At 37.4% G+C, this 14,140-nt stretch overlaps 1 protein-coding gene across 3 annotated transcripts in view; it reads right to left on the bottom strand.

Moving 5' to 3' along the window:
* CORIN (corin, serine peptidase) overlaps window positions 1–14,140 on the bottom strand; it is a 144,268-nt gene that overhangs the window by 14,344 nt on the left and 115,784 nt on the right. For all 3 annotated transcript variants that reach the window (XM_080403912.1, XM_080403910.1, XM_080403911.1), the window contains 3 exons: window positions 13,108–13,221; window positions 10,750–10,860; window positions 8,989–9,118 (listed from right to left, as the gene is read on the bottom strand). In XM_080403912.1, coding sequence (XP_080260038.1) covers window positions 8,989–9,118; window positions 10,750–10,860; window positions 13,108–13,221 — 355 coding nt within the window. The remainder of the gene's footprint in view (window positions 1–8,988; window positions 9,119–10,749; window positions 10,861–13,107; window positions 13,222–14,140) is intronic.

The raw sequence follows: 14,140 nt of genomic DNA on the forward strand, positions 1-14,140 counted from the left end.
CTGTTTTGCCTTCTGCGGTTTTCTTTTTTTTGGTTTTTCTTTTTTCCCCCTTTGGTTTGCATATAACAGAACAGCTTTGTTCAAAAACTCGGTGTTGATTTTAGACTAATGCTTTTAATTATTACCCATATTGGAACAATAAGCAAAATTGAAACCCTATTTGTTGACTGAAACCATACATACCTGGAACACCATATGCAGTTTTGAGACACCTCAGTTTAAGAGGATAGTCAGAAACTGGGGAGGGTCATGCAGGTGGCTTTCAAATTGTCTAGGGGCCTATGGCACTGACACACAAGAAGGAGCTGAGGGAACTGGGCTCGTTTACACTTGTGAAGAGGAACCTAAGGGACAATTCAATAACAATCTGCCACTGCTTGGAAAGGAGTTGGAATCAAACTTTTCTCAATGATGTTGCAAGGGGAAATGGCCTAGAGTTGCAGCTTTGGAGACTTATAGTGGTTGAAAATAAAATATTTTTTGCTAGGAAGGTGGACCAGCCCTAAAACAGAGAGACTGTGGAATTTCAGTCCATCAAAGTTTGCAAACCTTGGCTAAACAGAGCTGTGGTTGAGCTGATCTCATTTTGGCAACACCCCTGCTTCAAGTGGGAGATGGACTAGATGTTCTCCAGATGTCTATTACAATGGGGATTTGATGATTCTGTCGCACAGTACGAATACACTGTATTAACCAGCACCTACACTGAAGAGCTTATTCTTACAAAAGGCTAACAGTTACTAGAACAGCTTTTTTACACATAAGAGCATCTTTTAACATTACAGTACAGTCACTGAAATACCTACATCGCTTAAGTAAGTTTGTTAGTAATATCTGCAAACATAAGACATTCATACCATGGCCACAATAATGCACACCTTTTGAGTGGTGATCTTTGGACCAGATCTTCCACCAGGTTGTCAAGATAACTTACAAATTCTGCCTGAGTCCACGTGACTTTATGTGACTCATGGTGCTATTTGGATGGAACCATTTGAGTACTGAAATATTATGTTAAGACCCATAGTGTTCTAAGAATTAATTACTGAACAGACCACAAAAATTCAACTGTCTCATGTCTGATTTTAAATATCTACAATAAATTTTTACATTCAAAAGAACTATGCTAGAGCTTCTGAGTCAGATGTAACACTCAATGAATACCCTTTACGGTTCTTGTAGTGTCAGTCTATGGACTTCTCCAAGACCATATCAAAAGTGCCATAGTTAAGTAAATTTACAATACCTGCACAACAAACAGCGATTTTTTATGATTATTTTTTCTCTCTTACATTTGAAGACAGAAATACCAAGCTTAGTGGTAAAAGACAGGTATGTTTTTCACCTAGATTTTCATTAGGCCCTCCATGCTTTTTTCAAGAATGAAGTGGGATTAGGACCTATGAAAAAAATTGTTCCATGAGGCTTTCTTTCACTAAATAGTAAAAAAAACCCAGTTAACTATCAGAAAATTCAGCTGAAAGAAATCTTATAAGGCTATCTGATCTATTCCCCTAATCCAAAATAAGATCAACTATACCTAAATTCTTTCTGACAGATTTTTGTCTGCCCTGTTTGTAAAAATCTCAAATGATGGAGAATCCTCAGCATTTCCAGGCAATATATTCCAGGATTTACAGTTAACAAGTTTTTTTCTAATGTTTTTTCTAAATCTTCCTACCTGTCATTTAAACTCATTACTTCTGTCTTATTTCCACTGGAAATGGAGAACAGTTTATTCCTTGCCTCTTTGCAGCAGCCTTTTACATAACTGAAGGCTCCTATACCTCCCTCCTCCTGACTGACCAGGGGTTTCAGCCTTCTGTCACAGACCATGCTTTCTGGGTCTCTGGTCGTTCCTGCTGACCTATTCCAAACTCTCCCCATCTAGTCTAAAATTTAACACAAGCTCAATACACCAAAGGGATTAGACGAACACTCCTGGTTAATTCAGGCCATTTCTCCAGTCTGTCAAAATTTTTTACAATTCTAATCCTGTCCTCCAAAATGCTTTCAGATCCTCCCAGCTTGATGCTGATTGAGCCATTATTAAGCGTGCTTTCCACCCTATCATCTGAATGACTCACGACAATACTGAATATCATCCTGGACACACCGGGATGTGTCTAGCCCCCCACCAATACATCTTCATGATTTGACAATGAAACATCAACAGTCTCATATCATTACATCTTTGTCCATATCTCCTTACTTATTTCAAAAGTCATTTCACATAGTGTGAAAGTTAAAAATATATCACATCAACTAGTTCTTCCCTATCCACAGTGTCTCTGCCTTTTCAAAGAACAAATGAAGGGAATCTGGCATGATTTGTTGTTGATAAATATATTCTGTCTGTCATTAAGACCTTTACTTCTGCATTATTTGTTGATAATTGAAGCTAGGTAACCAGTTTACAGATTTTCACATCTTACTCTTTTTCTCTTTGTAATGAAAGACGGCATACCTAAGGTTTCAGCCTTGTGTAGCCATTCTCCACAACTTCTCCAAACTGCTGGCTACTGTGGTTGGCAGCCATAATGGAGATCTGCCATAGCCATAAATCTTAAATGCTCTTGGATGAATTTCAGCAAAACTAGATACTTTGAAGAGCTATGTATAACCTATTATTTTCTTGCTCCAACCCTAATTCTTAAGTCTTTGCCATCTTGGAAACATAACGTGTTTCACTGAGGTTTCTTTGTGGTTTTGGTTTGGGTTTTTTGTTTGTTTGCTTTACTTTTTTGTTTAGTATCGCTGGCTTTTCTGATTCTTTCTCCAGATACTTACACTGTTGTTCTGTACCAGTTCTTGTAAGTTTAAACTACATCTCCACTACTCTAGAATTCCACTTCCAGTTCCAGATCACTGTACAGCTTGTGCCTCAGCCAAGTTAGTCTTGCTGCTTCACAGAAAGATGTCTGCTAGATCTAATGACATCAAAGGGCACATACAATTCTAACATGTCTAATTTCTTTAATCTAAGAAGTTTCCTTTAATCTAGGGCAATTTAAAGAAAAGTTACTCAAGGCTTCTACAATATCAGTTACTCATAAAATCAGAAAGACAAGACATTCTAATTTATCGTAGCACTTATGTCTAGTGAGTGGGAAATTTTAAATTAGAATTTACTCGTTTTTCAAATTTCAACCTAAAAATTAGAATATTCCTTTAATACATTTAATTTCAAGCTATGAATTCCCTTATGTGTGTTTAAGAGAGGGATTCTTTGAATTAAAAAGGAAAATAAAACCCAATCTGCCTTCCACATTACAAAAGCGCTCGCAATGGGGAAAAGTATTGTTTAGGGTAATTTAATTACAAAAGTTTTACAGTGGAAATATTACAGAAATAGTTTTCAAAGCACTCTAGCCTGCTACCTGCTGATTGCTGTGCACAACAACCAAAGTTTATAGTATAGTTTATAGCGAAACACAAGGAACATTATGACTTGGATACTAAATCATAATAAAAAAAATAGAAGGCAAGGGCTAATTTTGCATTACAAAGTTAATATTCTGTTCATCATGAAAAGTGATAAATCTGGGTTACTTCTTTACAGCAATGTTTTTTATACCTCATTCTCCCTATTCCACTCTGGAAAACTCTCTCAAATGTATTAAATTGCAAGTTTAGGATAAGGTATAATCCATAAACTGGATTCTTTCTCCCTTCACAGTAACATAACATTTTTCTGTTCAGCTTCTATAATTCCATTATTTTAAGCCTCATGTGACACCAGGCTTGAAAAAGGAAGCCTTGTGTTATGCCAGAAGGTAATGAATAACGTGTGTATGGGCACTAATATAAAACAAATCAGGCCTATTTTAGAGCTGGAACAGCATCTGTTTCATGTCTGTACTTACTGGTTAAGATGTTTCTTGGTCTTGAGTAGAATTTTATAAAGCTATGGCTGTTTCATAGACTATGGAATAAAAAAATCAAAAGCTTGATTTTAACAACACTGAAATCAGAGGAATCTGAAATTTTGATGTAAAAACATAATGGAGGCATAGAAAGGGGAAATGAAAAAGATTCACAGCATTGACAGAAAAGTAAAGCACATATGATTACATAATTAAAATTTTTGGTGGAAGGTAGGTAATCACTGTGATATTTCCAGGTTTCAAAATGCCTATAGTCTTATGTCCTAACTGATAAACTACTCAATCATATCAAGAATGAGATAACATGTAATTACGCTGAAAAAAAAAATATGTTAACTTGCTTGCTTTTTCTCTGTGTGCTGGATTTGGCTGGGATAGATTTAATTTTCTTCATAGTACCTGGTAAGGGGCTACATTTTGGATTTGTGCCATTAACAGTGCCAATAACACAGGGATGTTTTCGCTACTGCAGAGCGGTGCTGACACAGAGCGGAGGGCTTTCTGCCCCTCACCCCAGCCCAGCAGCGAGCAGGCTGGGGGGGGCACAAGGAGCTGGGAGGGGGCACAGCCGGGACAGCTGATTCCAGCTGATCAAAGGGATACTCCATACCATACGATGCCATCGCTCAGCATACAAAGCTGGGGGAAGAAGCCGAGGACGTTCAGAGTGATGGCGTTTGTCTTCCCAAGTAACCATTACACATGATGGAGCCCTGCCTTCCTGGAGATGGCTGAACACCTGCCTGCCCATGGGAGGCAGTGAATAAATTCCTTGGTTTGCTTTGCTTGTACACACGGCTTTTGTTTTACCTACTGTTCTTTACCCTCAACCCATGAGTTTTCTCACTTCCACTCTTTTGATTCTCTCACCCATCCCACTGGGGAGTGAGTGAGCAAGTGGGCTTAGCTGCTGGCTGGGGTTGAGCCTTGACACACTGTCATTTGAGTCTCTGTAAGTTACAGAATTCATAAAGTATGATTTTTGTAGCTAAACTTAAAAAAGACCATTTGGGGCCATCTAAATTTAAAAATTCAAATAAAGAAATATATTATTTCCTTACCTGGAAGTCTTAATTCAGCTTCAAATTAAATGTAAAGGCCTTCATTTAAGGTTAATTAGCTTTTAGTTTTAAAAAGATGGACACATTTCAGAGAAAAATATTGTTTTGAAATCAAATTTTAAGTGTTTCATTTTAAAAAGTTGAAACAAAGTAACTCGCTTTCTCAACCTTTTTTCCCCCACTAAAACTATTCACTGAATTTGAATGGAATTCACTGTTATTTTTGTTAAACATCGTTCTTTACAGAATTACTATTCACTAAGAAGTGTTGCCATAGTTCTACTGGTAATAACACATTAGCTAGAAAAAACAATTCAACCTGCAGATTCCAGAATAAATTTTCAGGACTGACAGTTTTAATATCTGTTTAGTGTTAAATTGAGTAAATTTGATTTGGAAGCCCCTAGGGAAAAAAAAAACTGGGTTTTGTAATGCCATTTGTACAAGCTGTGACAAAGTAGTTTGAAAAAGGATTTATGATCAACAATTAGAATAAAAACCAATTCTTTGGTTGGCAGTATTCATGTATCTTTCTATTTCTCTTAGTCACAGAATGGTTGATGTTGGAAGGGACCTCTGAAGGTCATCTGGTCCAACGCCTCTTGGTCAAGCAGGGTCACCTACAGCCAGTTGCCCAGGAGCACATTCAGACAGCTCCAAGGTTGTTTGAGTTATTAAATCACTAACAACAATTACCTTTGACTTAAAGAAAGAAAACTATCCAATCACGGAGCTAGAAAGTGCTATATGAGCTAAGTGACTGTATGCTTAATGACTACTTGAAGCAATCATCACAATTTGCAAGGAAATACTAGGTTGAAATTTCTTCAGAAAAAGTCTTATTCCAATAATTTTGAAGTGCATATATACATGAAAGATGAGACAAAATCTATCAGACTGAATCCAATACAACTCTAATGCACTGATTAAAATCTACATATTTTAACAGTTTTACAGTTGCTCAAAATTACTGAAATAGTTTTCCAAATCTACCACAGCTTGTAATGTTATTTTCAGTAAATTTTATTTGATAATTTGCTGCTCTTCTTAAACAAATAAATGTAATCTGAAGAATTTTCTATTTTGCTAGGTCCTCTAAAGATTTAATAGAACACACTGCTACTACTACTGTTTGCACTAGAGGAAAAAGTGTGTGTTCTTAGCATAAGAACTGCTAAGAACACACACTGCAGAACTTGAGCAACAGCCACCATTAGCCCAAAGCCTTTCAGACACTGCTTGGAACTTGCAGAGTTTTCTGTGATCATCATGCATCACACACCACATTGTGTGTGCTGTGCTGTGAAAAGCTGTAGAAACACATAATATGTGGAATTAGAATTGGCCAGCAGTCAGGAAAATAGCTCAGATTTTGTGCAATAGGCAGAATACTATTAACTTTAACGTTGCTTCAGATGCAATGCTTATAAACAGACTGATATTCTATAAAATGTGTTGCCACTATCAGCTAAATTAACCTAACTTTAACCCTTGTCATTTAATTATCTTAATTTTTTTTAGATTAATCTAGGCTGAAGAATTAAAAATATCTACAAGCTGTTAGACATTGCTTTCATATTTTAGACATTCTCACATTATATAACAACTGGGAGTTGTCATTTGGGAAACCACCACATACAGTTATGAAAAACAGCTTGCAGAGCTTTACAGAAAATAAAAATACCATATGCTACCATTCATTGTAATTCATGGTCTAAGGTATTAAGAATTCTCAACTCTGACATCTCGCATGCACTGTTTTTCTCTAAGAATAAACAAGAGAACTATTAAATCAAAATCAAGTATCATCATAAGTCATTATTAAAGAAATTTGCATAGCCACAAAACTGGGGGGTTCTGCATGGTGCTATAATATGGACAGAATTTCTATAGTCCCAGCGTTCATTTTCTGAAGAAGTAAAATGAAGTATTTCCCATTTGGAATACCTGAAGAAAAGCACTGCTTAACATACATTATATTTATTAAAAAAGAAAAAAAAAAGGATAAAAAGGGATTTTTTTTCAGTCTAATGAACAAGTCTAATTACAGTCTAATTTACCTGTTCCCTCAGCGGTGACTGGAAATAGCCTATTAAATACACCAGTGTTATAAATCTCAAATTCAGACTTTCTTGCTATCATAAATCAAAAAAATAATGTATGCAGGACATAATTGCCAACAGATGAAGTTCATGGCTTTAGATGAGATTTCACAGTGGTGTGAAACTCCAATTCATCATTCAATCCTCCACCATATAGAAAAGTTAACCTCTGTGACATTTTCACTGAACCCCCTATGCAATGCTAACAAAAGAATTAGATAATTATATTAACTCATATTACACCTTTTCAAAGTTAGTTCTGGTGAATGCATTATAATCTTTTTTATTCTTACAGATCTTCAAAGCTAATGTATGGTATTTTTGGCATCGCCACTTTACAAAAACTTGGAGAATAGCTAAGGAAATCAAGTTTCAGGTGACTGACAAAATCAGGCATTAAGAAAGGAAAGACAAACACTACTCTGGTTTTCTGAAGAACTGCCAGGAAGAATCAGAAATTAGTATTAGAGTCAGACTGAAGTTGCAGACTTCAGATTTGAACTGGAATTTCCCTCTGCCAGTCACCTGTCACTACAAGAGAGAATTTGCAGAAAAATTGATTTGTAGAATATCTTCCCCTGTTAGAAAATGGATTTGCAAGATTTAAGAATTATTTGTGTCTCATACATTTCTTATAAGTGATAGGTTTGATGACATCCGTTAGCAAGCCTCAGTGAAGAAAGAGGAAGGTAAAAGTTTCTACTTGTGCTAATTTCAGTCTAGGCACACCTCTGAAAAAAAGGAAGGAATCTGAGTTCTTGTGATAATTTATAACCTCTTCCATTTTCCTAGCAGCAAGCATCATTGGAAGGTTAAGCAAATTTTGTTAGGACTAGGAGATTGAAATATTAAGAAGGAAAAAATTCATAATGTTAAGACCATTGTTTTTTTCTTAGACAACAAAGTAGTTGTAAAAACAATAACTATTTTGTAAGGTATCAAAGGAGTTAAAGCTTATTAGGATGTTATATAAAGTTAAAGCATTAAGATACTGCCAATGTTTTTTAGATATAGTAAACTAGCTAGAGGAGTACAGAATTGTGTGTTAGAATGGCAGACAGTCCATTCAGCGTGGGAGGTCCTGGATTCAGGGCATCTGTTGGAACTGATGTAAAGCATCCACGCAGTGCAAGGCAATACAGAGGAGGTTAAGTGCAGGCACTATAAACTGTGTTTTTTAAGAAAAGTACAAAGAACAAGATTGCATGTCTGTATATGTGGTAGTAAAAGGCAGGCAGAAAACACACTTCTTAATCCAGTCTGGGCATCAGACACTGAAAAAAGATACCCTTCTGTACCCCCAGGTTTGTCTTTTCCTAGTAGGAGACAGCTTTGGATATCAGAGCAGATGAACTTGCATTTTATCCAACATTTATAGATCGCATCAACTATTCCATAAAGCAGCTACCACTTTAGTGCAGTGAGAAAGATGCATAGAGGCTATGGTTTTTCCTAAGTTTCACAGACAAAGCTCTATCTTTAACAATTATTAGTCAGAGATACCCAAGTTATATATATGTATGTTTGCCTAGCTCACAGTACTTATTGCAGAATGCAAATGAACGCAGAGAAATTTTCCTGTATTTTGTAAGACAAGTCTGCTTTAATTCTTTAGGAAGAACAGACTATCACATTGCCAAACAATTCTGAGCCTCAGCAATTACTGCAAGTTCAAAGATTAAGGCTTGGCAATACATCGTTATCTTTTCAACACACACTTTTAATAACAATCATGTAACATTTATACAGTGGTGAAAGGGCCTCAATTTTAGTGAGCTGTTGCTCCTGCTATAGTTCACAAAATTTAATTACCTCTTTTCTCTATGAACCATTTCCATACTAAATCCAACATTGCAGTGATCAACAATCATTCACATCTAACTCCAGCACTCCAATTGTCCTACGAAATTCATCAACGCTACAAACTACTGACCTTACCCTAAACCCATCTGATTGCAGGCCAGTTGGCTTAAATTCTCTTGCCACTCATCAGCACAAACATGGTTATCAGCAGCTGACCTGTGAATGGTCAGGAACTTCAAGGAATTCATGTTTTTAGACAGGGTAACTGCAAAGAAAAAGAACAACAACTTCACTATTATTTCACAGTTTTATAAATGTCATACTGAAGACATACAACTACATTTACAAGTTTTTCAAGATGCTGGCACTTTTGCTGATTTGATATGCTTGATAGCCACGTAATTCAAAACCAAGGCAATCATGGGTACCAGAACCCTGCTAACATTGATGTGCATGAGACACTAACCAACAAAGGCATCTTGAGGATTAGAATAAACCAGAACACTCGTGACTCACCAGCACAGGTTCACATGGGTTTCTGATAGCTTTAATATTGTTAAATGATATTTTACCCCACAAACAGTCCAACTGAAATCACTGAAATAATTTGTGGGATGAATGCTGCTTGACATAAGTGATACCATCATTTGTCTCAGTAATATGCACTGTTCCTGTCATAACAATATGTGGGTGTGATTAGAGAAAAACAACTACTGTTTACAAGAAAGATCATATTGCTCCTCTCTTAACCCATGCATAACTGTGTGTGAACTACTTTTATTACACACCAAAAGCTTCGCAAAATGGCCCAAAATGAAAATTTACATCCCTGCCTTTCTAGGATCCCTTAAAAGATGTTGGGTTGTGTGCATTTCTTCCCCAAATACATACTGGTTTTAGTTAAACTATTCCTGACTTTGATAGTACTAATCTTAACATAGCCAGTAATGACGCATTTTTCCTATGTGCTAAAGGTGCTTTTGCTTTTCTCCCACAAGAAAGGTATGTATTAATCCCAGAATACCCCTTTTCAGATATGCATTTCTAGAACAATTCTTCTCTGTTGCATATGCTTTATTAAATGCTGTTGTTTATTAATGTTCATACAATGTTAAACATATTTTAATATTTGCACAATCTACTTCAACTTGAATACAAAATACTTGCTTCTGTAAGCCACGGTACACCTTTTTTCTTTATTTAAAAATACAGAAGCATCTCAAAACTTAGTAATATAAACTACTGTCATGTATAGAAATACATGTTAACTCAGTGAAATCTCAGAGGACATACTACCATTTTCCAACTTGCTTCTTTTCAGTTCAATTTTTTTAGATCCACCTTCATTTTTATTTAAAGAATAATACTTGGAGAGTTTTACTTTAACATCACACAAAAACATGAGTCCTAATCTGAATACAGATAGTAATAGCAGGTTACATCGTTCTGCAGGTCTTTCGCCAGTGCAAAGGGGACCTAGTAGGACCATCATATTCTCACAAGCTCTGAACCTGCAGCATTGTAGTCAGTGGGAGTTTCACACTGATTTTCACAAGTACAGAATCAGGGCTTAGAAGCTTTGCTCAAATGAATTCTACATCTGAATGTCTTCCTATCCTCTCTCTTCTATCTGCAACACTTTACACACCATCTACATATTTTAGAAGTTCCTTGTCACTTTTCCTGTATCTTTGCACTATGACACTGCACACTGAGCCTTTCCTTTCTCTTTTGCCCACTTTCTTGCATGCTTTCCCAGCCACAACCCAGCCTCCCTTTAGTAAGAAAGGGAGCATCTCTCCATCATGACAATTGTATTCTACATCAAACCACCAGTGATTACTACCATCACCCAAACATCACTTCCAGGCAGCATGCACCATGGTGGAAACTTACCACAGTCCCATTCATCTGAGCTGTCACTGCAGTCTGCTTGCCCATCACACCAGAGCTCACGTGGCACACATTCATGATTGGCACATTCAAGTTCACTCTCTTCACAAAATGCTGCAAGGACAAAAACATGTTTCACTCTGAGAAAGAAACGATGAATGTGAAGTTCACATTGAGAGTGAAGAAATGGAGGAGGGTGAAGGCCGGCACAGATCAGATTTATGGAGATAGAAAGCGAGACAGATTTACAACAAAATTCAGGATGGACGTCACTGAGGCCGAAGGTGGTCTCTGTCATGCAGTGGCAGAGGCAATCACAACTCAAAGGGAAGGAGGGGGGTCTGGAAAGTGCAAGATCTGTTTGTGGGCTTGTCATATGAAACCTGAAAAAAATATTTTATTGTAATGCATACATATTTACTTTCATACACAGCAATTCTATATTCACTTTTGGATATTCCTTTGCTGCTTAAAATCATGGAATTATGTTTATTTCCACTTTAGAGATGGGGAACTGATTTACAGATAGACATGCTCCACTTCACAGTTAGTTTCACAGGATTTCCTGAATCTCTGTCCAGTGCAGGAATCACAAAAGCTTCCATTTGAAACCGACTTTTAGCTTTCCCACAGTCATATCAAACCCCCTCCAAAAAGGCAGGCATGTAGCATTACAGTACCCCCCTCACTAACACACTTTTATTCCAGCTTCTATAAACCCCATCATTAGGGAATTTTGAGAGCTGCAGGACAGCAGAGAGGGAGATAATGCGTGGAAGGAAGCTGCATTCAGTTTTGCCTATGTTTGGCTGTTTGACTGAACCCAAGCATTTATTTGCAACACTAGTGCAAAAAACGTACTCCACGGTGAAAACCATAGAGATAGAGCAGTCAGTGCTGTCTACTCTGATGTAAGTGATCTTTCTGGCTCTGGAATAAAGTGTGCAACACTAGAAAAAGCTCTCTAACTCTGCCTTCCAGGGAAGCTGGAAGCCCTCTGCTGGGAAAGCTTTGCTGCCATTTTGGAATGTAAAGAGGAAATGCAGTCTGATAACTATAGACGAGCTTAACTCAAGCCCTCAATCTTTTCTCTGCCATGATCTTAAGGTGTGATCATGAGCAAATATCTTTAATGGCACCTTCCTTTTTTTAGATTACAGCACACAGACCACTTGGAAGTCAAATGGTATAACCTTCACAAGGAAAAGCAGAATAAGAAACATTCTGTGGGCTGACTCTTCCCAAGAAGAAACAAAGTTAGATCTAGTGATATAAGCAGGATGCCAATCATTTTGGCAAATGTATTCATATGTTCCACATAGCACACCTCCTGTCCCTGCCAACACAACTCCAGAGACTCAGGAGTAACTTTTTTTAAATTGTAGAACTATATCCTATGGTCCCAGCAAAAAATGCTGAAATACCAGGATTGCCCCGAGAACTAAAATTTCAGCTTTCAACCAAGTTTACCAAGCATCTCTTTCTTCTGCAGGCTGAGTGTCACCCTGTATTATCTTTTCTAGTTCCTTGTCTTAGGGACATGTCCCCCCTCCAGGTTTTCTCAGAAGAAGAGAATTCAGTGTACCACTAATATATTCATGCAAGTGAAGCTTACATCTCATGGCACCCACTCCCAGCTTCTCATGCAGGGGGGGAGCCTGCAAAGCAGCTGCTGTTTGCAGGTGTTCCACTTCCTCCCATCCAGCCAGTCAGTTGCATAGTTGAAAAAGAACACACAGGGCAGCTCCCGCAGGGGACCAGGGGCCTATTGCACACTGTCAGCACTCTGAGCCAACTTACAGTGTGCATATAGGCAGTATGCCCATACCGTCAGAGTACCATGCTAAGCTTTGCATCTCTGATACAGCTTGGACTGTAGAAGCAGCCTGTGGAGGCCAGTGGGGAGACAGAATCTAAGAAATGTCAAGCAGAAGAGAAATCAAATAAAGCAGGGAGACGTATGAGATTTACTGAAGAACAGATCAGAAGGAAAATCAAGTGGAAATCAAGAAAAAAAGAGCAGTGAGCAGCTATACCTATACAGAAGGAAGTTGAGAAAAGTTGGGAAAAGGAGGCAAGGAGCTAAGAGGAATAAAGAAAAGAAGCATGAAGACACAAGAAGGAGGGAGAGAGGGCTGGTGTGACCAAGGAGACAGCAAAGATCCAAGGATGTGAACAACAGAGGACACAAGGTGAGGAAAGAGATAAATCAGTGCCATATAAAAACTGAAAAGGAAACTGAGGGAATGACTAAGCCTTTCCTGTTGTAGAAAACCCTTTTTCTTTCATTTATTTTTCACCCCGAGATCCCCAAAATGTGATCAGCCCCTCATGGGACCAACAAACTGCATAAGCACTTACAGCAGTTCTTTTCATCCATCATGTCAGGGCAGTCAGGGAAACCATCACAGATCATAGTGTGTTTGATGCACAGCTTCTTCAAAGGACATTCCCAAAGACCCCTTTCTCTACAACCTGGAGGCAGAGAAGCACAGTTTTGAAACACAAGCATGCAATATCAAATCAACTGTTTTCTTCTTCCTTAATCCCGAAACATCCAAAATATTTTCAGTTGCAATTTAAATTTTAAAAGGTACCAAGAATAGTTGCTAATGAAGAAATGAAAATAAGATTGTCACAGCGCACACTTGAGAAATGGACATAAAATATATATTGCTTCATAATACTTCAGTGTTTTAAAAATAATAACCTGTATTATGCTACATATATCTATAAGTAATAGTTTAGGTATCAGCTCAACCAGCGGAAAACCCATACAGCACTACTCTTGAAATACATTTTCTAGTAATATATAAACTTTTCTAATCCTTTGTTTTTTCAAAAGCAAATCCTATGACAGCATGGAATCTCCATGAAATGGTGTAGAAATAGGTATTTTTTTTTCTGGCAGGACTGATACAGAATCTAATACAGATTATGATGAAAGGTAGAGGGATGCTGTTAAGCACTGACCACACTTTTCCTGGTTCCATGATCTGAGACAAAACCAGACTGAAAAAATGAGAAAGACCCAGTGGTTGTATGAATCTTTCGGAGGGTTCATTTATTACACAGAGAACACACTGCATTCTTGTCTCTTCAAAGTCCTGCTAACCAGCCTCTCTGATTTCAAGAGGAATACTTAAAAAACCGTGTTAAAGTGCTTTGACAGTAAATTTCCTGTTAGTCAGCTCCAGCAAATTAAGAATGGCTCAAGGTACATTTTAGAAAAGCGTTTGCTCTTGTTTTATTTCACTATTTATTTCCATCAACTAATAAAGCACTGCACTGTGATACCAGTTTAAATACTTTGACATACTGATGACCTGCACATCTGATATTCTGGTTTGATAGGAAGCCATAAAACCAATGTGTTTTCCTGACTAGAACAGGT

The sequence above is a fragment of the Falco punctatus genome (genome assembly GCF_963210335.1).
Source record: "Falco punctatus genome assembly, chromosome: 1".
Taxonomy (NCBI): domain Eukaryota; kingdom Metazoa; phylum Chordata; class Aves; order Falconiformes; family Falconidae; genus Falco; species Falco punctatus.